This window comes from Adiantum capillus-veneris, chromosome 24 (genome assembly GCF_014529385.1).
Source record: "Adiantum capillus-veneris isolate H3 chromosome 24, ASM1452938v2, whole genome shotgun sequence".
Lineage (NCBI taxonomy): Eukaryota > Viridiplantae > Streptophyta > Polypodiopsida > Polypodiales > Pteridaceae > Adiantum > Adiantum capillus-veneris.
Genome location: NC_140954.1, coordinates 12,592,249 through 12,618,095, shown reverse-complemented (window position 1 = coordinate 12,618,095; position 25,847 = coordinate 12,592,249). Strand labels below are relative to the sequence as shown.

At 43.0% G+C, this 25,847-nt stretch overlaps 2 protein-coding genes and 1 pseudogene across 3 annotated transcripts in view; 1 reads left to right on the top strand and 2 right to left on the bottom strand.

Moving 5' to 3' along the window:
* Window positions 1–4,066, bottom strand: part of LOC147425963 (uncharacterized) — a 46,606-nt gene extending 42,540 nt beyond the window's left edge. Inside the window, exons 1-2 of one of the 2 annotated variants that reach the window (XM_086498134.1) lie at window positions 3,156–3,977; window positions 2,013–2,367 (exon numbers count right to left, since the gene is read on the bottom strand). In XM_086498134.1, the coding sequence (XP_086354260.1) occupies window positions 2,342–2,367; window positions 3,156–3,447 (318 nt within the window). In that variant the 5' untranslated portion in view covers window positions 3,448–3,977 and the 3' untranslated portion in view covers window positions 2,013–2,341. Of the gene's footprint in view, window positions 1–2,012; window positions 2,368–3,155 lie in introns of those variants that run through there. The other variant, XM_086498133.1, reaches the window with a different exon arrangement.
* Window positions 4,067–4,380: 314 nt separating this feature from the next.
* LOC147425962 (uncharacterized) lies at window positions 4,381–5,358 on the top strand. The gene is made up of 2 exons (XM_086498135.1): window positions 4,381–4,779; window positions 5,041–5,358. The coding sequence occupies exons 1-2, from the start codon at window positions 4,472–4,474 to the stop codon at window positions 5,057–5,059; spliced, it is 327 nt and encodes a 108-aa protein (XP_086354261.1). The 5' UTR covers window positions 4,381–4,471; the 3' UTR covers window positions 5,060–5,358.
* Window positions 5,359–19,723: 14,365 nt separating this feature from the next.
* On the bottom strand, window positions 19,724–20,566 carry LOC147425961 (uncharacterized; annotated as a pseudogene).
* Between the last annotated feature and the right edge of the window lie 5,281 nt (window positions 20,567–25,847).

The window sequence follows — 25,847 nt, the reverse complement described above, 5'->3', positions numbered from 1 at the left end:
TGTCAGAAGGCTATCACTTATGCTGCTTAATTCCTATTGGCTTGACCTGGGGAGGTCCAATGAGGCAAAAGCCAGACCTAATTAGCAGCTAGGGCTCGCCCAAGAGAGAGGGGGGGCTGATTTTTGCTTGGCATTGACACACACACTCTCACACTTGACCATGTGTGAAGAGAAAATACTCTATCTCCTCCCAAGCTTTAATGGAGAGCTCATCACCTACTCCAAGCTTGTGAGATAGAAGCCTACATCAACACTCTCTTGGCATATGGATGCAAATCCAACCAAGAGCCAAGCTTCAATGCATGCTCATCTTCTCTACCAAGCTAATTACTAAGCTAAGCTATGCTAATATGAGTGATTATGTGAGGAGATGTACATCTTTCTATTAAGATACTTCTTTTTCTTCTCAATCTACTCTCATACCCTGCTAGCTCTCACCATCTTCGAAGGTGTGTGAGGTCTTGGGTCTGAGAACGGGGATAATTCAAGTTGTGTTTGATTAAGTGTTTTGCTTGGTGTATGAAGCTTCCATCTTCATTGCACTAGCTAGTCTTGAAGGAACACAAAGAATTGTATTGTACAATGTCTCTCTTGATGGGAGAAACCATAATACAAAGCCTTTTGGAGGGGGGACCGGCTCCATGCAAATCCGGTCTTCAACTGTTGTCAATAGCTTAATTTCTCTCTCTTTTGAAAGTATTGTCGATGCTATCTAACTAGGTGTTATGCTTTTTGTTGCTCTCTCCACCCAAGCACTCTTGTAATTCTCATTAGGAATCTATTCTAATGAAATGCCCACTATGTTCATGCTAATTTCCGCTACACATAAGATTATAGGCCATTAAATGTTACAGACCTCTTTAAAGTAAACACCTCAGATAAATCTCCATTAACGGCAATTCTTGCACATGCATTTCCAAATAAAATTTGAACAAATTTTATAAAGGGCTTTCCAAAACCAATATCAAACAGGGATTGAAAGATGAAGTCCCATTTAGTTCTGTCATAGGCTTTATCAAAGTCAATCTTAAAGAAGAGGAACTCTTGATCACTGTCCTGTGCATACTCCATGGCTTCCCATAGAGTAATGATTGCATCCAATATGTATATGCCCTTTATAAATCCCTTCTACTCTGCAAGAATGATATGCATCATGTGTTCACTCAGCCTTCTAGCTAGGGCCAAAGAGAAGATTTTGTATATAGAAGTCAGACAAGTAATGGGTCTCCAGTTACCTAGGTCCTCCTTTTCCCCTCTTTTATGTATGAGCTTGATGACACCAATGTTCATAGAGGTAGAGAGAGCTCCTACCTTTAAAGCCTCCTTCCAAATAGACAAGAGATAGGGCATTAGAAAATTCTCATATATTTTAAAGAACTCATTTGGAATTCCATCTATGCCTGGAGATTTACCATCCTTTAAAGCATCAATAGTGTTTCTTAGCTCCCCCTCAGTTAGGGGCTGATCCATCACTTTAGCTGTAGCCTCAGGCACACTTTTCTTTCTTGCCTTAGCAATAGTGGCTCTGGCAACTGTGATTTCAGCCCCTCTTTTTGGGGGGGGGGGGGGGGGGGGGGGGGGGGGGGGGGGAATATCAGCAAAATAGTTTTTGGCAAACTTTAAGTTATCTTTATGAGATGCTGTCTGAAGACCATTCTCATCCTTAAGTAGAGGGACGAAGTCTCTGATCTTCTTTTTCTTAAGCAGATTGAACATTTGCTTATCTGGTTTATTGATTTTACCTGCCCAGAATTCTCGTCCATTAGAGAGAGGCTTTAACAACTAGGAGCTCCTCTTCTCTACGATTGGCTTTTAGATCATCTAAGAGGGGGGGTGGAGGACTACTAGGACCTGACAGAGCTTCAAGCTCTTCTATGTTTTTTTTTTATCATCATCCTTCTATTTTCTCTAATGGTCCTAGCTTTCTTTTTAAAACAAGTAAGAAGTGTCTGGGTCTCCCTAACTGCTCTATCCCAAGCTTTGAATGCAGAGACATGAGTACAAAATGCAGTTTCAAAAATATTCTCAAATTTAGTTTTGACAACGTCTAAAGCAAGCAATGATTGATACAGATGAGGCCAGCCTGCCTTATATATACATTCATCTTTCTGAAGTTCAAAGATGATTGGCAAGTGATCAGATAGAACAATAGAGTTATCCTTATAACAGTTTACCTGCCAGTAGTCCTGCATTAAACTGGAGCTCATGTATACACTGTCCAGTTTGGCTGCTCTATAGCATGAACCATTTTGTTTATTGCTCCAGGTGTGCCCAGTATTCTCCGAATCAACAAGGTTGTGCTTCACTAGGACTTGCTCCCATTTTGCCTTTTCAGAGCTTCTCATCGGAGGCCCCAATTGGTTCCATCTGTCAAGAGAAGACTCAACCATCATAGAAGGACCTGAGAGGTTAAAGATCTCTTCCCAGGCAATAGATCTTTCCACATATGAATTAGAAGCATAGACAGAGACAAGAGTGTAATTAAAAGGTTGCCCAAGGGATACTGCTATCCAACTGCCCTTCTAGGAGGAGTGTTGGGCTGTCACTAGGTGGTTGTATTTAGCTGCTATGCCCAAAGCTGCACCTCCTGGCGCTTTGGTTGGTTTTTGACCTCTAGGGTTAAAGCCAGGAAACCAATTAAAGACTGAAAGGGTAGCATTTCTGATTAGCCTTTGTCCTTGACTGATAATGTGAAGTGCAGAGCTAGGATCATCACAGAAGAACATATAATAGCTATTAGGTAGGTATTGGACATGAGAGACCTTGATGTTCCTGTTCGCCCAATTAATAGCCATCCAATTTTTTAGGGCTTCCACCGAAGGTCTAGTTCCATGTAGAAGACCAATGACAACCCTTTCCTGTAATTGTGAGTGCCAGAGCTCCAGTTCTTGTTTGGGGATAATCATTGCCTCTTCATTGGACAGACCTTGAGAAGAGTTAGTAGTGTTAAACGTCATCCTCCTCATGAGAATTATCACAAGGAGTAGGGGTATGTTGGGCATGGGTTGGTTCTCCTCCTATATTATTGTTCTCTTGCAGCCCACTATTTACAACATGTCCCTTCTGAAGCTTCGCAGAGAAGTCTCTAACATTCTCTGACAGAATGCCAACCACAAACTCTGCATTAAAGTTATCATGAGGGTAGAAGTCGTTACCTGGATAGAAGTTCGACGGGTGATGAATAGGCATTGGAGGTCTGAGTTCTGACATTCCGACTGTGGGGAAAGCAGAGGGTTGTGATTTATTCACCATTTCCGCATATGAAGGAGGGTGAGGTCCCAAGAAGGCTCCACTGAGCTTCGTGTTGGTTGTGATGGATATCTGAAGACTTCTGGGTAGAAACTGAAACAGAAGGTTAGGGACAAGGTTAGCCTGCTGAGGCTGAGAGGCAGATCCTTCTTGGGGTGTCTTGCCATGGCCATTACGCAAGGCTTCTGATAGCTCCATTACACCCAGCCCCCCCTAGAAGGAGGGGGCGAGGTAGTAAAAGGGAGGAGAAGACAGAGGATATTGCTCAGTTGGGGAAGAAAGGGGAAAGACGACGTCGGCTCATGCAGCCCGTACTGCTCATGCAAAGGGGAAAGCACAGAGCTGTCTTATCTCTCTCTCTCTCACGCTCCGTCCAACATCAACCCAACATCAACCCAAACACAGCCTTTCACTGATTTCTTGTCTTTTGATAAGGGTAGCTCATATCTTTACTAAATTGAATGTCACCCAAAAACGAGCAATATGCTTGTCAACCTTAAGGCAAGACTAAGAGATTAGAATGATAATGCTGGAGCGCGGGCCTGTCACAGTGTCACTTGTAAGCTGTCCCTGAGGTCCTCGGTTCAACCCTCACCGCAATTCTATGTCCAGAAACATAAAGCAAGTTGAAACAGCAACAAAGAAAACAAGGACAACCTTGGAAACTGGAGTGGCTGTGGCGTGCAGCTTTTACATGTGTGGAATGTCATGTCACACTTCCACAGGCTTTATTTAGCAAAGCTACAGACGCTCTGAAGAGATGTACAGCCCTTGTCATTGGCCATGTGGCACGGGAGTCCGGACTAGAGTCTAGACTCTAGAAGTAAGGTGCCTGGTAAAAGCTCTCTTTGGCCCAGTTTTAAAGGTACAAATTTGTCGCGCAAAGATGGGCGGTTGACTCTTGAGCCTGTTGTACTGTGTGCGTGTTAAGCAGGAACTTAGGCTTTTATGATGTTGTGGCGGTACGGTCGGGAGAGGCAGTGGGCAGATGAATGCAGCGAGGAAAAAGCAGTCCCCGGCCGGTGATGGAGATGTTTGAAGCGCGGGGGCCGCTCGGGTAGAGGCTAGACTCTAGAGCCAGTGAAAGAAGGGGGGAGGCTGGGGCTCTTATAAAATGGAGGCTGGAGGATCATAGACAAGTCGGTGTTTGCGCGTCGAAGAGAGAGCAGAATTGAGAGAGAGAGAGAGAGAGAGAGAGAGAGAGAGGAGAGATGGAAGGCTCATGCTATGGAGGCCTTACCCGCCTTGTGACAATGGTGGTGGTGGTGATGCTCGTCGCCGGCGCAACTTGGACGGCGCCCGCCGCCGAAGCTGGCTGCCCCAGCACTCAGTCGCTCTACAGCCAATGCAGCAAGTACGTGATAGGGTCCAACCCCCCCAAGCCTACCTCAAACAGTGGGTGCTGCAACCTCCTCAAAAGCTCCAGCGCTTCCTGCCTCTGCAGTGCCATCCCCGACAGCTTCAAAAGATCCATCAACCAGCAGGGCGTTTCCAACATAAAGTCCGTCTGCAAGCTTTCGGGTTCCTGCTGTACGTCTCTCTCTCTCTCTACACACTAGAGTTCCTGTCGTTGATAATACTTGTTGTGAAGGCTTTAGATCTAGAGCTAGGCCTAGTATCTTCCTGTAGGTTTTTAGGGAATGTTCCTACGACGCCGCGCGAACGCGTACCCCCCTTCAAAAAGAAAGAGAGCCACAAACCTACTTGCATAACCCTCCTAACATCTCGGATGATTTGCTCATGTTTCTTTCTATTCTTAGGCTCTTTTGACAAATATATTGAATTGTGCAGGAGGTCGTCGGAGGAATAATTTTGAAGGCGAACACGCTAGCCTTTTACCAATATGCCCATGCTAGCCAATACACTACGGCTCTTTATTTATCTCTCACTAATATGCCCATGCTAGCCAATACACTACGGCTCTTTATTTATCTCACTCGAAAATAGGCTGATATGCTATGAAGCATCCAGCTTAAATGGCAATTAGTATCACAAACCTTTTTGATGTGACGAAAATGCTCTCTCGAGTTTGTTTACTTATTTGCCAAATATCCTATTATCACTAGTTTGGTTTAATGTTGAATATATATAATATCGATTTGTCAAGTATCCTTGCCTTTGTTTATTTGTCACTTGACTCATTCGAACAATGGTTTCAGTTGGTTGTTCATTGATTGGCAACTTTAGCTTAAAAATTCAGAAGTTTTTTCATGTTGAGGTGAATCTAAACTAAACTAACATAATATGGCGAAACGCAGCTACATGAAGGTTAAAAAACTCCAAAACTAAAACTAAGAGAAGCCTTTGAGAGAGAGAGAGAGAGAGAGAGAGAGAGAGAGAGGCCGCTAAACTATTGAATAGTAACAAATAATAAAGGTAAATTAGGCTTGGAACTCTTGGAACATATCGATAAAGGGGAAGCTTCGTTATTTTATTTTTGGCTTCTTGTTTTACACCACAATGTGCATATATTATGCAATGCAAAAGTGTGTTTTGGATGGATCCACTCACTACCTACCGAGTGAGACTCCCGTCGTCGCCTCTTGCAGTGCCAAAAAAGGAGGAAGGGGCTCCAATCATATGACTTGGATGTGCCCTAAGTAATTTTGTAATCTAGGATGTGCCACCCAAATTTTCACCCCACAAACCCCCCACCATAGATCCCACCGTGCCCTAAGTAAATTACGATCCCCATGCTTTAGAAATATGTGGTAGGCAAAGTGGTCATTGCCCCTCACGGGTGAGGCCATTGACTCAAACCCCATGTTCCCCACGGACTCAAACCCCATGAACCGGAGTGGGACATGTGGAGGGTCTCAAGAAAGCATTAAGTTTGTATCAACAGGAAATTTCAAGAAAGCTATAATTTTAAAGATATATCTAATTTATGAAAATATTGAAAATCAACTTTGAAAAAATCAATACAAATTGAAAAGATTCTCAATTCATCAGTATGTGTGGAATTCGATATTTATGTGGAGGTTATTTCAATGTTGACTAAACAAACATCAAAGGGTCTTACAATAGTGGAAACTATGAAGCGAAGTTACTCTTCTTTTACTTGGAAGAAACCCAAAAGTTTCCATGTCAATAACAGTCCAAATATTCATCTTTCGCTTGATTAATTTTGCATTGGTCACCAAACAAACATTTCAATTTTGAAGAGCAATAATCTTTTCTATAAGAGAACATTTTAGCTTTTGCTCAAAAAGCACATACTATTGTGTCACTAGGTGTGTGCTACTGTCAAAGAAAGAGACTTGCTTTGCTAGTAGTGATTCGAAAAATGCCATCTCCTCAAGTGTGTGAACGTATCAAAGCTACATGCAACTAGAATGTTAATTCTAAAGTGTTTACACACTACAACAAATTTATATCAAAGATCAAGATTTTATAGACGAGATTGTGCAAAACCATGGTGTTTATTCAACTATAAATGCACACCTTTACGAAAGCGTGTTTGCAGCTATCTAATTATCTATTTATATATTAAAGAAAGGACTAGCATCCATGTGATTGCAAATGCTTGTAGCCACGAGATGCTCACTCTACCTCTCCTCCACTGTTTGCCAACGTGATGCTGGGCATTGATTGCCAACTTGGGCCCACACTTGCCCTGTTGACCATCGAAGAGCACACGGGGGCACACTGGGATTGCTAGCACAACATGCAAATTGGAAACATCCTTGAACAATGGTTGCAGTTGGGAAGCTAGGGGGCCATCCAGTAACCATAGAGTAGCAGGCGCTCACATATGGCTTGAATAACTTTGTCCTCCAATAGAGAAAACAAACCCTTTCCTTTCGTAGGCTCAATGAGAGAGAGAGAGAGAGAGAGAGAGAGAGAGAGAGAGATTTTCTTCCACTATGTTCGAAATGTGAGCCGGGTAGGTGCCATGCCTCTAGTTGTGGGATGTGTGAAAGAGATAACAACGGACACTAAAAGTTTTGGTAGTCATCGTAATCATCAATTAATTGAGTAGATCTTTAGTTACAACTATCATCGATAGCCAAGGTGGGCTATTTGCAACATCGTCACTGGGCTAAATTAAAAACTCGGAGTAAAATCTCCCTACACAATTTACCCGGTTGTTAACGACACGAGTATTTGCCAAGGTGAGTATTCAAGTTTAAATTGATGATGAAGATGCATTCATAATTGCTCTCTTTACTCCTTCAAAATCTCTTAAGGGGTTGATAGCTTTAGTTGTGAAAGAATTAGGTACCGATTGCTCGTCGATAAACAAAAATTCTTCTGTGTTGAATTTCTAGAACTAATTGCTATCATTCGCTTCACGTCTTTGGTTAGGTAAAAAACGAGGTTCAAGAACCTTGCTTTGAGGGAAATCCCTTCCACTTGCTTCCACATTTACTTCTCCTGCCTCCGAGGTTAGCCTTCATGCCTTCCTCTCGTATCCTCTTGTCGTGCCTTGAGAGAGAGAGCCCTTTGCTTTGCTTCACCTCTTGTTTTTCTCTCACTCTTTGCTTGCCCTTACTCATCGAGGACGAGAGAGAGACCTCCTTTCTTGCTTTGCTAGCTGAGGACGAGAGAGAGATCCTCCCTTTGTTAGCCGAGTGCGAGAGAAAGATTGATTTTTTGAGAGTAGGCGAGAGAACGAGGGAGCATCAAGAGCTTGAGAGACAGTGAGTCGTCTCCTTCTTCCCTCCTCTCTCTCGTGCTTCCAATCTCTTCTTGCCTTGCTTCTCAAGCACAAGAGAGAGAGATCGTCCCTTTGCTTTGCTTCCTCGAAGCTCTTCCCTCCTTGTCCTCACGCCTTCCTCTCTTAATCTCGTCGTTGATTATCCTCATGCTCCCCTCGTTCATGCTTCATGCCTCATCTCTCTTTTAATAGCAATCCTAATTTTGCATCGACGGCGTCATCATTGTGGGAATGACATTGGTGATGTGGCAAGGTGAATTTGAACTTGCACGGTTTTCGTCGTGGTAGCATCATGAAATGGAGTGCGAGAGCCTAATGGGTGTTTTTTGCTTCGTTGTTGTGCTCAACCGAGCTTCTCATCTCTTGCTATGACTCATTCGCCTTTGTGCATATGTCCGCCATTTGCTCGCTTACACCATGTTTTTTTTTTCTCCTTCGCACACAATGTGTCTTAATTTAAAATGGGCGGCCAAATAAATTGGCCCTTGGGCCCTTGGTAAATATGGGTGGTCTTTAAGGTTATGGGCGGCCCTCCCAATGGGCATCACATTTGACATGTACACCGACCAAGGCATCGCCTCGCACACGGTGAAAATAGCCCAAAGCTCCGTGTTGGCATTCCCCGCAATCATTGCATTCCAAGAGACGACATTTCGAATACGAAGCTCTTCAAAAGCCTTTTGTGCTTCTAAACGGGCACCACATTTAGCATGTATAACTTCCAAAGCGTATCGATTTTCGGCATTGCTTGATTGAAACTCAAAATTCCTAGATAGCACACCGATCGAGTGGACTAGACTAAAACAGAACCGGCCCTCGATAAATCTTTAATGGCCAATATCTTGGTAACCGTAACTCCGATCACTGATCTGAAAAGATCGATGCGCTCCACAAAGTGAGCACTTCAGGCCCATGCATTCACTTCATTTTTGTCCCCTCAGCTGCAGTTGCCCAATCCGGTACAGATCTGTAATTGACTCAAACTTCAAACTGCCATAACTTTTTCACCGTAGCTCTAATTGATGAGTCGTAAAGATAGGCGGGTACAACACTTCAAGCACTACAGTTCTAGATCATAAACTCCCATCTGTAATCACTTTCAGCATACTCCTTTTTCTTAGCATCATTAAGGCATCTTTTGGCACTTTAAAACTGCATTAATCGTAAACTAGTTTGTTAGTCTGCATGTGCTATAGGTACCTTAAGCCCTTTGCCATCATCAGACTCACATAACTAGTAAACATATGAAAAAAAAGTAAGGCTTACACCCTATCATCAATTTTCTAGCTTAATCATTAGGTAGCTGTCCATCAAAAATCTTTGAACCGTATCTGTCGTATCTTCAAATCATTCAATTATGGATAACCTGTTTAGTGAACCCGCCAAACTCAAGTGCTCTAGTTAATGATGCACATGGCTTGACCATCAAGCTCGCTTTAGGGAACACTGTCAAGCTCAAGTATGCCTTACTCTGTCTGCACACAGAATGGTTAAGTTCTTTACTTCAAGTTTTGGTAGCAGAACCAACTCAAAAGATGTGAATATACTTTGTCAATTGTCCAAAGAAGTCAACTGGAAGCTAACCATGTAATCTTATTGAACGCATAACCAAAACTCTTCTGACTTAACATAATCTAGAAACCAAACCTTGTACCATGCAACCTGTTACAACAGATAACTAATACTCTTCAAATCTGCAACTTGCACTTTAGTAGTCCCCCAGGATCAAATGGGAACCTAGTCATTTGTCTCACTGTGAGCATTCCTTTAAAAAATTTGCACCATCCTCCAGGATCATAGGGAAAATACAAGAATTTCCAATCAGTAGAGCATAAACATAAATTAACCCACAAATCTTCATGAAAATGGCTTGGATCATATGGCATATAAGTCAATTGCCTCGGACCATTCATATATCTGTCAACTCCTGGGTCAAAAGCTATCTCAAAATCTCCTACATCATAAAGTAACATCAGATCCCATATATCATCAGGTAGCACTAGATACTGCCATATCCCCTGTGCAATTGGCTCATCCAATTGTCGATCATCAATCATAGGTAAAAGCATTGGTAGTGCACCTTCACTCTAACTAGTATTAGAATCCCAATCATGCATATCTGAATGGATCAAGTCTCTAGTAAAACTCTCTTCATTAGGCTCGCAAGATGCATCAGAAAACAATTCTCTATCTTGTAGAGGCTCAAAATCAAGTAGAGCATCATCCAACAACTGCATAAGGTCATCATCAGTTGCATCTGAATAAACTTGCTCATGCATGAGTCTAAATTGATTGGTATCCTTCGCATTTTTAATTGAGAATCCTTCCAAAGATTTGTCCAATAAGCACATAAGATCTAGGTCCACCGCTTCAGAAGGTTTCTCCATTCTGCACATTTCAAGTTGCTGTAAACTAAGATTTTTACATATGACATGCATATTAAACACATTGCTGCAAACTGCTCTTCAAGTCTTTCACCCTGATCCAAATTGTAGCACAAAGTTTAGCATGCACATTGAAAATTTCATCTACTGTCATGTCTGTATCATCGGCACAATGAAACAAATCATATTCAACACCAAGAGATTGCACTTCACTATGCACCCCCTCTGAATCAACATCATCAAGTTCATGATCATTTTGCCTTAGTGTGAGTCATGCGTCACAAATTATTGATAGAGAAGAAGAATTCTCCCCGTTGGTAGCTCTGGGTAATAGAAACTTGTCAAAGGAGTCTCCACCCCCGTCTGAATCATCATCAAATTCAGGATCAGTTTTCCACTTTGGTAGCTCGGCTTCACAACAACTTGTCAATGAAGAAGTCTACACCCCCTCTAAATCAACATTATGCAGATCTTTAAACACATACTCTTGCTTAACCAAGTCCTCAAAATTTGGTATATCCAAATTCGGTAAATCTGGTAGATCCAAATCCATGGTCCTGCTGCTCTCAATTGCAGCCTTTCTTTGACCTATAACATCTGTACCATCAATCAGCTCTATGATAGAATCTATACCAATTTTTTTTTGCTCTAATTCTGGTTCAGTAGAAAAAAGTATCAATTGTAACCAAATCTTTATGCATGTCTACTTGAATATGGCTACACTCATTCACCTGCACAATTTCTTCTTGAGATTCAGCCAATTCGTTGTTTTGATCCCCTGATTTCTTTTCCTCGTGTACTGCTTGTATAAGCTCTTTGCAGAATTCACCCTATGTATCTTGAGGCTGTAAAACCTCACCCCCAAAGACTTCTACTTCATGCAAGGCATCTGCAAAACCCAACTTTTCATACACAACTTTAACTATGTCTTCATCATTAGCTTGTAAAACGGTAGCATCTTGTACAATACACTCATCAATCACAGCTTCTAATTTCGATTGTACTTGTCCTTGAATATCTGCGTAGTTTGGTAGACTTGGACTCTGTTCTTGATAGCTTGCATAATGCTCATAACTTACTTGCACAATAGCTTCTTTGAAGTACTCCTAGTCATCATTGCACGCTTTCGTAACCTCTTGAATCTGCTCCTTCAAATTTGAACTCACTAAGTGCTCAAAATATCTGATCATTAACTCTTATGGTATCCTTCTTAACTTGGTTTCTGACTCATAACACTCTAGGTAGCCTTCTGGATCATATCCATCAAAGACTCGTCTCTTGTAGTATACTGCATCTAAAGCTGCATCCAAAGATTCATCCATTTGAGTTTTCTTCTTTATGGTTCATGCAGCTCCACTCCCATGCTAAGAAAGATACTAGAAAAATGCACATCAAGATTATCTGAATCTTACATGATTAATGATCAGTGTTCAGGGCTTGGTAACAAGCTATTTTTTATGGTTTATGTATGCCAGATGCGGCTTTATAGGGCCATCACATGCCTTGATGATGCTAAAATGGAGAATGCTTGAAGTGAGCACAGATGGGAGATTATGATCTAGAACCGTAGTGCTTGAAATGCTCTACCGGACTGTCTTTACGGCTCATCGATTGGAGCTACAAAGAAAACGTTATGGCTGTTTAAAGTTTAAGTCGATTGCAAATCTGTACCGGATTGGGCAACTACAGGTGAGGTGACAGAGATGAAGTGATTGCATGGGCCTGAAGTGCTCACATTGTGGAGCGTGTTGGTCTTTTCAAATCAGTGATCAAAGTTCCTGTTTCCAAGATATTGGTCGTTAAAGATTCACCGAGAGCCGATTCCATACCAGTCCAATCCGCTCGGTCAATGTGCCATCTGGGAATTTTACAGCCTAACAGGTTTTGTATATGTGTTCCATGTAGCTTGAGAAGTCTATAAGAATTTATGGCTCGTCAGATAGAGATCGAGTTGATGAGATAATACGGTTTGAGGCCGGTGTCAGTTGCCGGCACTACTGAGCTGGATAATTTTTGGCATCACCCGAGAAGCTGATACAAGCAAACCAAGTGCGAAGGGAATGCCTTCGGAGAATGTAATTACCTATACTTGCATCTTGAAGGCGTATGGAACTAAGAAGCTGATATGAGCATCGAAATTCACGATGATATCGTTGGTCAAGGACTGATGGAAGAGAAGGTCGTGCTTGGCATTGCCTTGGCCGGCATGCATACCAAATGAGGTGCCTTTATGTATGCCAAGAGGGGAGTTGTTGTGCTTGGCGATGCTTTAGTTGGTATGTTTGCCAAATTGGGTGCCCTTTAAGGGCAGCCCGCCCAAAGAAACAAAGGGCCAATGCCCGCTCAAGGTGAATTCAATGAGTGGCCACCCGCCAATTAGATGGCCGCCCATAAGGGCTTACAATTTCAATTGAGACTGAAAGGGAAAAGAAAAAGCGTCGCCATGGCGCTCAACAGCAACCAAACAAGAGAGCATGGGAAGGAAAACGAGTTCGCGTCGGGCTGTACAGAGCTCAGCTGATCACGACTATGAAGGAAAAGATGCTCAGAAGCCCTTGATGATCAAATTCGACCCTAGCTCTGCGCGTTTGGCGCTCCTCCCTAGACTACTGCGACGACATCAAACACCCTTTCCCGCGCACGCCGTCGTTGCTTAGGAGGGGAAGGGGCTATTAATTAAGAGGGGTTAAAAATAGCTAACGGGAGGCGAGAGAGAATGGAAGGGCTTGGAGGGCAGAAGAAAAGGAAGGGGATTTTGGAGCTTGAAGGGGAGAAGAAGGAGGCACAAAGGGCTCTCTCTCTCTCTCTCTCTCTCTCTCTCTCTCTCTCGTCCACGGCGCTAACAAAGCAAGCAAGGGAGACTCTCTCTCTCTCGCTCTCGTCCTCGGCTAGCAAAACAAAGGAAGCAAAGCATCGGGCTCTCTCTCTCTCTCTCTCTCTCTCTCTCTCTCTCTCTACCCTTGAGAAACCTTCCGACCTCGCTCTCAGGTAAGCAAGGTGAATCAAGCAAGGAAGGCTCTCTCTCTCTCTCTCTCTCTCTCTCTCTCTCTCTCTCTCTCTCTCTCTCTCTCTCTCTCTCTCTCTCTCTCTCTCTCTCTCTCTCTCTCTCTCTCTCTCGGCTAGCTAAGCAAGAAAGGTATTGAGAAAAAGCAAGGAAGGTGAGATTTGTGGAGGTATAGCTTGACAAGAGCGGAGGAGAACTCCGACGAAGGCAAGGAGGGGTTGAAGGCTCTCGAACAGGGAGAACTCGGATGAAAGTAAAGAAGAGAGGAGGGATATGAAGATCGGCTAGAGCAAGGGAAGAGAGAATTGTCATAAAATCTAATATCTAGCTAACCCAAATGATTTTCTCATATTAAACTGATCACTTAATGTGGGAGAATAAACATGAACAAGAGTTAGAATAGAGACATGTGCTTCTAGACCTATCTCAACAGGGGACCAAAAGGAGAGATGGTTGCATCTCAATATGGGTCCAAAAGCAGACGGTCTACCAAAGACAAATGTGCAATAAGTGCTTCTAGACTTATCTCAACAGGGGACCAAGAGGAGAGATGGTTACATCTCAATACGGGTTGAAAAGGAGGTAGTTTATCAAAGAGTAACGTGCATCTAATGGAGCTTAAAAGACCTTAGGGTTAGCTTCATTAAAGACCTCCAATAGTTAGTGTTAAAATTCAGCTTGAGGTGGGAACCGGACCTAAGCTTGAGGTGCTTGATAACTAAGGTGCTTGAGGTGCTTGTTGTGCTTGACGACTAAGGTGCTTGAGAAGATTCCCATGCATGAAAGCTAAGGTGCTTGAGTAAAAAAGAGATCCTACAAAGGAGGGGGGAAGTCCCTAACTTAGAAAAATCTTTGACTTAACCTCCCACTCACCCAAAGGGCACCCCTTTTTTCAAGGGGCACATGGGACACATATCAGACTCTCCCTATACTTAGCCACATGGTGTGGTTGAATGCGATTGGTTGGGCTAAAGAGGGGTCCAATGAGCTTCTAGTTCCATCCAACAAATATATAGATATTTTCAAGCTCTCTCTCTCTGTCTAAGGGGTAAGGAGGACACTTTTTCAAAGACTACCCATGTACTTGAATGCATGCTGCATGTGATTGGATAGGTGGAGAGGGCTCCAATGAGCTTGAAGCATGTGGAAAGGCTAGAACTCGCCCCAAGCAAGCAAGGGGGTGGCTAGGTGGGTACACACCACACACACACTCATTTTGTGGATCAATCTCACTTAGTGAAAGTTGAAGAACTACACCTCCTTCTCCAAGATTGTGAGAAGTGAGAGCTTACACCAACACTCTTGGCTATGGAATGCAAATCCAACCAAGAGCCATGCTTCAATGCTTAAGCTTGCCATCTTCTCCATCTTCATTACTATGCTATTATGTATTCTACCAAGAAGAGTGATGATAAGTGAGGAACTATTTTTTTCTCCACTGGAATGTTTCTTCTTCCTCTTCCCTATCCTCAATCCCGCTAGCTCTCTCCACCTTCGGAGGTGTTTGAGGCCTTGGGACCGACGCTGGGGGATAGTTAATGCTTTCTACAAATTTTATGTTATGCTTGTGATGCATGAAGATTTCCATATTCATAGCATCACCTAGGTCACAAGGAACACAAACATTGTATTGTACCAAGTCTCTCTTGATGGGAGAAACTATGATACAAATGCCTATTGGAGGGGGGACCGGCTCTATATGAATCCGGTCCTCAACTGTTGTCATGTTCTCTAAACTCTCTCTCTCTTGCAAAAGTATTGTTCATGCCAAATTAACTAAGTACCATGTTTATATTGCTACCATCAATTAAGTTCACCCTCTATGCTCACAAAGTAATCTCACAAAAGTGCTTCATACATGTGGCTTGAATACCATTAATTGCAAGGAATAGAAGAGAGGGTCGTCCAACACCAAAACAACACCGGCTCCTGTCAAGCTTCTAATAGCTCAATAGTGGTTAAGCCGTAGGCAAGAAGCTGATACAAGCAAACCGAGTGCGAAGGGAATGCCTTCCAGAGAATGTAACTACCTATACTGGTTGGGCTAAAGAGGGGTCCAATGAGCTTCTAGCTTCATCCAACAAATATATAGATATTTTCAAGCTCTCTCTCTCTCTAAGGGGTAAGGAGGACACTTGTTCAAAGACTACCCATGTACTTGAATGCATGCTGCATGTGATTGGATAGGTGGAGAGGGCTCCAATGAGCTTGAAGCATGTGGAAAGGCTAGAACTCGCCGCAAGCAAGCAAGGGGGTGGCTAGGTGGGTACACACCACACACACTCATTTTGTGGATCAATCTCACTTAGTGAAAGTTGAAGAACTACACCTCCTTCTCCAAGATTGTGAGAAGTGAGAGCCTACACCAACACTCTTGGCTATGGAATGCAAATCCAACCAAGAGCCATGCTTCAATGCTTAAGCTTGCCATCTTCTCCATCTTCTCCATCTTCATTACTATGCTATTATGTATTCTACCAAGAAGAGTGATGATAAGTGAGGAACTATTTTTTTCTCCACTGGAATGTTTCTTCTTCCTCTTCCCTATCCTCAATCCCCGCTAGCTCTCTCCACCTTCGGAGGTGTTTGAGGCCTTGGGACTGACGCTGGGGGATAGTTAATGCTTTCTACAAATTTTATGTTATGCTTGTGATGCATGAAGATTTCCATCTTCATAGCATCACCTAGGTCACAAGGAACACAAAGATTGTATTGTACCAAGTCTCTCTTGATGGGAGAAACTATAATACAAATGCCTATTGGAGGGGGGACCGGCTCTATATGAATCCGGTCCTCAACTGTTGTCATGTTCTCTAAACTCTCTCTCTCTCTCTCTTGCAAAAGTATTGTTCATGCCAAATTAACTAAGTACCATGTTTATATTTCTACCATCAATGAAGTTCACCCTCTATGCTCACAAAGTAATCTCACAGAAGTGCTTCATACCTGTGGCTTGAAAACCATTAATTGCAAGGAATAGAAGAGAGGGTCATTCAACACCAAAACAACACCGGCTCCTGTCAAGCTTCTAATAGCTCAATAGTGGTTAAGCCGTAGGCAAGAAGCTGATACAAGCAAACGAAGTGCGAAGGGAATGCCTTCCGGAGAATGTAATTACCTATACTTGCATCTTGAAGGCGTATGGCACTAAGAAGCTGATATGAGCATCGAAATTCATGATGATATCGTTGGTCAAGGACTGATGGAAGAGAATGTCGTGCTTGGCATTGCCTTGGCCGGCATGCATACCAAATGAGGTGCCTTTACGTATGCCAAGAGGGGAGTTGTTGTGCTTGGCGATGCTTTAGTCGGTATGTATGCCAAATGGGGTGCCCTTTAAGGGCAGCCCGTCCAAAAGAAACAAAGGGCCAATGCCCACCCAAGGTGAATTCAATGAGTGGCCGCCCGCCAATTAGATGGCCGCCCACAAGGGCTTACAATTTCAATTGAGAGTGAAAGGGAAAAGAAAAAGCGTGGCCATGGCGTTCAACAGCAACCAAACAAGAGAGCATGGGAAGGAAAACGAGTTCGCGTCGGGCTGTACAGAGCTCAGCTGATCACGACTATGAAGGAAAAAATGCTTAGAAGCCCTTGACGATCAATTTCGACCCTAGCTATGCTGCAATTGGCGCTCCTCCCCAGACTACTGCGACGACATCAAACACACTTTCCCGCAAAATCCTAAACAATGAAATCTGGAGCTTGGTGTGAAGCAAGCTAAAGTGGATTGGTGTGTGGGAATGGTACCCAATAGCAGAAGCGGCATCAAGGGCAGGTTTGATGAGCACTTAGCCAAACATAGTCTAATGGCAGTGAGTTCTTATTAACAAGCGAACTAGTGTGCCTTGATTGATGCACTCTGGAAATGGTGTGAATTAAAGAAAACGAGCAGTGTTGTACCTTTCACCTTATATCGTCTCTTATTTCGGAGGTTTCGTAGCATCTCCTCGAAGCTTTTACCAAAAGCTCCATGACCTCGCAAGACAAATGAAATTTGGCATTAACGGATGTGGAGGAGAAAATTTGCAAATAGTAAATTTTAAAGATGAAAGAAAATGCATTTTGTGCATTGGGATGCTTGTGTCCATAAAAAAAAAGAAAACCATACATACGTATGGTGTGGAGTTGGCACCTTTCTCCACATTTATAATAATACCGTAAGGAATGTTCCCTTCCCCCGTCACTTTTATCCCCTCTAGTGTTGAAGGGGAGCTTATGCTTCTCCTCAAGTGTTTGAGGGACTCTCTTATCGTAAAAATACCGCATTTGCACCAAGAAGAACTCATTACCGATAACATGTACCATCCTAGGTTGCCATGCCGTGGTGTAATCCCCATGTGTCTCTTTGTTAGACATCGCATGAGTTCTCCAGTCCTTGTCACCTTCATCTACAGTGTTTTCAATAAAACTGATGTAAATTCATTACTTTAATGTGCACATGATGCTTTTGAGATAACTTAAACGAAATCAAAATACGGAATATAAATGTACCTTTGGTATTGGTCATTTGCATCAAAGCACAATCTTGGATGGATCGGCTCCTAAACCTTCCTTACGTTGTTGCACGACCTTGCCAGTAGTATGTGTTTTGCGTCATCGTTTTTGTGATATCTATGGCATCCATGGCCAAACCTGCAACCAGCAGACCGAATGAGTTTCCTAGGCAAGATTACCGCCACCAAATACACCATGACTCAAACAGTATATACGCTCTCTCTCAAAATGCACTTGCCTGATTGCTGCAAATTTCTACTGCAGGCGGTCTCCATTTCAATAGACGATATTCCAAACAAGAAGCTTCTCAAGCACTTTTTGTGCTTCCCGAAGCCCACCATATTTGGCATATAAATTGACCAAGGTAGTGCCAAGCACAACATCTTTTTCAAGAGCTTCTGATTAACAATATAATTGTTAATTTTTGTGCCCATATGAGCACCTTGCATAGATTCATATACCTTAAAGATGCATGCATAGGTGATTGTGTCTAGAGAGAGGTCCTCGCTTTGCATCTGTTGAAAACAGACTAGAGCTTTCTGGCCCTAGCCCTGTGGGGAAAATCTTGCAAGTAGTGCTTTCATAGAGTCCACACTATAGACAAAAAGCTCCTCAAACACTTTTTGTGCTCTGTGAAGTGCACCACATTTAGCAAACATGTCAACCAAGGCATTGCCAAGCACGACATCTTTTTTCAACAGCCCCTGCTAACAATATTACTGTGAATTTTTATGCCCATAACAGCATCTTGTGTAGAGCCACATGCCTTCAAGATGCACGCGTATGTGATTGCATCTGGAGAGAGGCCGTCACTTTGCATCTGTTGAAAAAAGCTTAAAGCTTTCTGTCCAGCTCCTGTTGCACGAATCTCGAAATCAATGCACTCCAAGAGACGACAATCTAGATAGGAAGCTCCTCAAGCACCTTTTGTGCTTTTTGAAGTGCACCACATTTGGCATACATATCAACCAAGGCATTGCCAAGCACAACATTTTTTTGCAACATCCCCCCCTAACTAACAATATTAGAGTGAATTTTTAAGCCCATAATAGCATCTTGCGTAGAGCCACATGCGTGAATTTTTATACCCATCCATATCAGCATCTTGCACAGAGCCACATGCCTTCAAGATGCACGCATATGTGATTGCATATGGAAAGAGGCCCTTGCTTTGCATCCGCTGAAATCAGCTTAGAGCTCTCTGACCCTGAGCGTATCCCCTAATCAATACACTCCAAGAGACGACATTCCGGACAAGAAGCTCCTCAAGCACGTTTTGTGCTTTTTGAAGTGCACCACATTTGGCATACATATCAACCACAACATTCCCAAGCACGACATTCTTTTGCAACAACCCCTAACTAACAATATCAGAGTGAATTTTCAAGCCCACATCTTGCGTAGAGCTACATGCCTTCAAGATGCACGCATAGGTAATTGCTTCTCATTTGCTGAAAACAACGCAGAGCTTCCTGGCCACGATCAAGGAATTCGAAGAGATGACAAGAAGCCCGTCAAGCACTTGTTGTGCTTTATGTAGTACACCACATTTGGCATACATGTCAACAAAGGCAGTGCTAAGTACGACATCTATTTTCAACAGCCTCTAAATTTTTGTGATCTTATCAGCATCTTGCATAGAGGCACATGCCTGCAAGATGCACGCATAGGTACATGCCTGCAAGATGCGAGCGTAGGTGATTGTGCCTGGGGAGAGGCTCTCGCTTCGCATTTGTTGAAAACAGCACAACGCTTCCTGGCCAAGTAGCACTCTCTCTCTCTCTCTCTCTCTCTCTCTCTCTCTCTCTCTCTCTCTCTCTCTCTCTCTCTCTCTCTTTTTTGTCGGTAAGAAGCGATCATGGTTTTTGACTGAATAGCAAGGCAATTACAAGGTTCAACGGCATCTTAAATTTTGACAAGCACCATATCATACTAATCAAAAAAACTGAAACCCATATCGTCATCGCTTTCTTCCTTGGGTTCCTCCTTTTTCTCTTCAACCGGTGGGGGAGCAACAGCTCCACCTCCAACAGACACGGCTACACCCGCAACATCAACAGGAGCACCACCTCCACAGAGCCAACATTGGTGATCAGGTCTTCGACACTGCGCTTTTCCAATAACTTAGCAAAGAGCGCAGGCCAGTATGCCTCTACTTGCACCTGCTTTCAGTAGTGCTGCTATTTTCTCTACCGTGATCGCGATATTATCGTCGTGCAGGATAAGTGCCGCATATGTGCACCCTAGCTCGCTCAAGGCCACGGCGACGAGTTCTTTGCTACACAGGCAAAAAACTCTCTCTCTCTCTCTCTCTCTCTCTCTCTCACACACACACAGGGCTAAGTATAGCTTTGACTCACTTTGCGCACCAAAAGTAACTTCCTCATATCGTCATATCGTTTGAAGCCCATATCGTCATCGCTTTCTTCCTCGGGTTCCTCCTTTTTCTCTTCAACAGGTGGGGAAGCAACAGCTCCACCTCCACCTCCAGCAGAGTCGGACACGGCTGCACTCGCAGCAGCAACAGGAGCACCACCTCCACCAGAGCCAACATTGGTGATCAGGTCTTCGACACTGTGCTTTTCCAATAACTTAGCAAAGAGCGCAGGCCAGTATGCCTCTACTTGCACGTTTGCTGCTATTTTCTCTGCCGTGATCGCGATATTATCGTCGTGCAGGATAAGCGCCGCATATGTGCACCCTAGCTCGCTCAAGGCCATGGCGACGAGGTCTTTGCTGCACAGGCGGAAAGCTCTCTCTCTCTCTCTCTCTCTCTCAGCTAAGTATAGCTTTGACTCACTTTGCGCACCAAAATTAACTTCCTCAAATCAACGGATGCCAAGTGGCATGCATCTTCTTGCTCCCTTCTAGAAATTGGTATTAGATAATCAAGGTAAAGAGATGCAGACAATAGTGGTGCTAGGATGTTGTCAACAAAGAAGGCCGGAGCAGCAAGTCGGCGGCGTAGAGAACGAAGCAGTAGATGTGAAAGCAACAGCGGGCGGTAAATTCGGGATTGCAGGTTGTGAAGTGGATGATGGATGGCAGATGAGCACTGGTGCAAGCAGCTCGGTCTGGTTGGCTGCTGCGGATGTTTGATGGTCTATTGACAGCGACAAGGCACCTCAAGCCTGATACACAAGCAAGGAGGGCACTAAATTGAGCTGTAGCGAGGATGTACCAAGCTCTAGACTGAGCGGTAGTAGGTAGAGGATGATGAGGTGGGAGCCAGTTGTAGGCAGCAGATTGGATGTGATAGTTCTTGCAAATACCTTGGAGGGAAATGACGAGGCCATTGATAAGATGCTAGAGTCAAGGCGACGTAGTGACCACTGACCACTGGCCTATTGCTGCTGATGCAACACGATCCGTGCCTGTGGCGAGTGTGAATCACTGAGTGCAAGATGTGCTGGGCACGGATTGCAGCACGCTGAAAGCAAGGAAAAATATTCAAGCAGGTTAGTGAGTTTGAATTTTGGGAGTGAATTGGGCAGGGGCAGGTTGGGTAGCACTCGATGAGACTAGCGTGATGTTGATGTGAGTTGGTGTTGGCAATCAGTGTGAGAAAACGCCAATTTTTCAAATTGACTTTATGGAGTGAGCTCCCACAACAGAAAAAGGCACAAACAAACAAACACACACCTAAAGACTTAGAAGAATTGATTAATGGCTCTAATCTCCTCCACGTCCAAAGGCTAAGTAGTAAGCAGGCTGCTAAAAGCTGAAAACAGAGAAATTTTGAGCACACAATTGCAACATCAATATGTGACCAATCTCGGCATTCAATAGCTCTACAGGAAGAACTTGAGAGGTAAAAAAGTAAATGAATTCAAGATGGACGATTACGATGTGGAAATTTTGACAAAAATGGGCACAACTTCATGTAGTTACACACACACAAATGTACACATGAATAAATCAATGTTGAATTTGCCAAGAAAGTTAGTGGCTGTATGGAATGACCATGAACATGCAGAAGCTTAACAAATCAAACAATGATTAGAATACTTAATAAAAGAGAAAATGTAATTAGTGATAAGGTGTGTAACACACGATCTCTAGCATACAGAGAATGAGTAGATATGGATTGATTAGTGTGATTAGGAAGTGCTAATCACTTACCATGTTGTGATACCACTCGATAGATTATGGTGGATTTGCAAGAGATTTGTTTATGGTTGATACATGTATTTAGTAGACATAATGAGATTAGCACAAGATTAAGTGAATAGAGAGTGCTTTAATGCAAAGAGAACTTGATTAATGCTTGGTTAAAATTGTGTGTACAAGGCTACCTTTAAGTAGAGCCAAAGAGATATCCACAACACACACACACACACACACACACACACACACACACACACACACATGGGTGACATTACTAGATGCTTTGTCTTCCACATAGGTGTAGAAGGCGAGGACAGTCCCAGCAGGCGGGAACTGCCCCTTAGAAGGCCGAAAAGTGGGGAGCAGTCACATTAGCAGTAATTACCACAAACAGTTACTGAAGAAACTCTTGAGAGCTATAAATAGGACCACTACATTGTAATCAGGCTTCTTAGCTGCTTGAATTTTTGTCTTTTGGCTTTAGCTTTCTAAGCACTTTCGGGTTTACGAGCTCTTCATCTCTAGCTTCACCATGTAATCATTGCTTTTGTAATCATCTTAGCTTAAACCCATTATACAATGTATTGGTTATCCTTGAGCTATTAATCTGAATCTGCAAATACTCTTTTCAGTCTTTCAGTTATGTCTCTCGTTTTAGTATAACATTCTAGTTCAAATCTCTATTTCAGTCCAGTACTCTGTTCTAGTCTCACTAACTGAATTGACGACATAACCAGTAGCTCTAAATTCTAACACTGGAATCAGCTGTCTGAAGAGATCATCTCTAATTCCATTTTGGCGATCACGGTGGTTAGAGCTGTTCGCTCTTCCACCAAGAAACTCTTATCTCCCGGTTAGAATTTTCAGCTGTACACATGGCACCCAAAGTCAGTAGTGGTCGCAAACCGTCAGCCCGATTATGCATTGATTCCACCCGCGTCAATGCTATTCCTGAGGTATCAAAAAGAGGGTTTGATCCTAAGAAGGACCTTGAGAGTGATACTGAGGCTAAGGGGGAGCATAGTCATGCTGAAGAGGCTAGGGACTCTCAGCACTCCAGTCACTCCAGGAGGAGAAGGGCCGAGCGTGAGGAACGTAAAACCAGGAGTTCTCGGTCCACACATAGGGCAGTTGATGCCAAGGGCAGAAAGGGCAGTCGTCAGAGTTCCAATAAGAAATCTAGAGAAGACACAGAGACTTTAAATGAAGAAGAAGTTGACTGGGATGCTGACACAGATCACTACAGGAAATCTTTAAGACAAAGTTAGGCTCCCAAGGTCAGAAGAAGCAGAGACGATGCCAATCCGCGATGCTGATTGGCATGATTATACTTCTTCGTTGAAGATCTCTTTCCCAGTGTTCAAAGGAGGAAAGAAAGATGATCTAGATGTTCATATTCAAGCTTTTGTGCAGTATGCTGAGTTGAAGAATATTGATGAAGATGACTGGGAAGAATATTTTCCTCAGACATTGAAAGATGCAGCAAGGAAATGGTATTACCATTACCCAGCTTGCTAACCCAGATCATACAATAAATTGCTCAAGGCTTTCAGACTGGAGTATTCAGACAACAGAGGTGATGAGGACATCCTCTGCGAGCTAGATAAGATTAGACAAGAAAAATTATCAATGAAAAGTTATGTAGAGAAGATCAAGGAGTTAACCAGGTAGTTGCAAGAGCCACCATCAGAAAGAGGTTACATGCATGGTTTCTAAATGGGTTCCACAATAAGAAGCTCAAAGAACAGGAGGTAATTGCACCAACAAAGAAATTTAATGATTTGGTGCAACAAGCTCTGAAGCTTGAACAACAAGCTAAGAAGGAGAGAATCCACAAGAAGAGGAGGTCCAACAGTAGCAGTTCTTCCACTGAGAATTCCGATTCTAGTGAGACCTCTAGCAGCTCTGATAGCAGCTCAGATGAAAAGAGCAAGGACAAGGCTAAGATAGGGTCTTGGTCCAGGAAGATTGATGAAATGGCCCAACAGATTGCTGAAATCAGTCAGACCAGACAACAAGTGAGGAGAATGGAAACCTGGTGCTCAAGGTGCAAATCTAAAGATCATGTTTCCAATGAATGTCTAGAGTGTACTTATTGCAAAGCATATGGTCATTTATGGAACAATTTTGGCATTTGCATTCATCACTTCAATAAGGGAAAAGATTTGTCTCTAGTGGCATTTACCAATGCTGAGCCAGCTAAAGTGGAGACAACTAGTGTACCCCAAGAAGAGAAAACAGTACCTGTGGCACTGGTACGGGGCACGACAGATACCAAGGAGGTACTGGCCGAGGCATCGAAGGAAACTTCAAACTATGCAGTTAGGTTGGTAGTAATAAACACTAATGTGAGTGAACTTGAAACACATCCACTATACACATACTATCTTGCTATAGTACAAAACTTTGTTGTATACTTTGCCAAAAGTGTTGACTCATAACACAACATACCATTTCATTGATATACCATTTAGTAGACATGGATACAAGTAAAACTAGAATGATACATAGTATTTGTTAAGGGAGAAAAGGAGAAATTGAGCTCTTGCAAGCTCTTTCTCTCTCTCTCTCTCTCTCTCTCTCTCTCTCTCTCTCTCTCTCTCTCTCTCACACACACACACACACACACACACACACACACACACACACACACACACACACACACACACACACACACACGCACGCACGCACACACGCACACAAACACACACATGCACAGACATGCAAACCTTCTACTTCACTTATTCAAGATAACAAGTCTACAAAGAATGAGAGGGAAAGCATAAGAGGAAACTAGTAAACTGACCTAATGTGAAGATCTAGTGAGTAAATTGGATGGATAAGTGTTCCATCACTTTGAGAAACATAGACCAATCCATTGGCATAGTCTAATTGTAGCATCACTAACAATGATATGCGTATCCACCAAGGCTTGTTAAAGATGATGATTGTCGGTGATAGTCATCAAGAGTAGTATATGTTGACTTGACATCTCAACACTCCCCACTAGGTCAATGCCATCTCCCATATGTCAAGCATCACTCAAAACCATTACAATGTTGTTGCTCATGGAGCCTTCATGAAGATAAACATATCTTGCTCATCAGCTTTCATGTACTCAAGGTCTATCACCTACTAAGACTCTTGGATAAAGTGGTAATGCATCTCAATGTGCTTTATCCTTGAATGAAACACTGGGTTTTGAGCCAACTGTATTCTATTGAGGTTGTCATGGTGTATGACAACCACACTTTGTATGTGTACGCTAAAGGCGTAAAGTAGCAATCCTAACCATGCTATGTCACATGCATAGAATCTCTGTATTGTACTATCATATGTGCTCTATTCAGAACTACTATTGTCACCATCATCATTACCAATACTCAGATTTTGTAGCTTAGGGTCATCGTCTTTTTTATTTCCTTTTTCGTAATACATTTGACAAGCTAGTAGTACTCATTCTTTCATGTAGCTTGTCACTCCATGGCTTCTCACCAAAGCTTACACTAGGTGACCCGCAACTTCTCACCATAACTTGCACTACGTGACACTTGTAGTCCACTCAAAACCTATGATTGTGCACTTGAACTTTCAATTTAGAAGATGCACAAAAGCTTATGAGTGTCTTGGAATGCTTTTGCCTACATAGTGGGCTGATCGTGAATGGATCCAAAACCAAGGTTATGCTTGTAAAGACCCTCAATGATGAAAATCCATACATTGTATACAACAATGAGCAACTTGAAGGAGTAGATAGCTTCAAGTACCTTGGCCTTGAGGTTCCATCCGATCAAAATGGAAGGATTGTGCAAGGTGTTGCTTGGAAGGTGGAAAGAGGGCTTATTATGCATTTGAGAACATGTGCAATGCTGGAGAGATCAAGTGTTGGGCTCTCAAAAATGACCTCTTTGACACATTGGTGACACCGATGCTTCTTTATGGAGTGGAG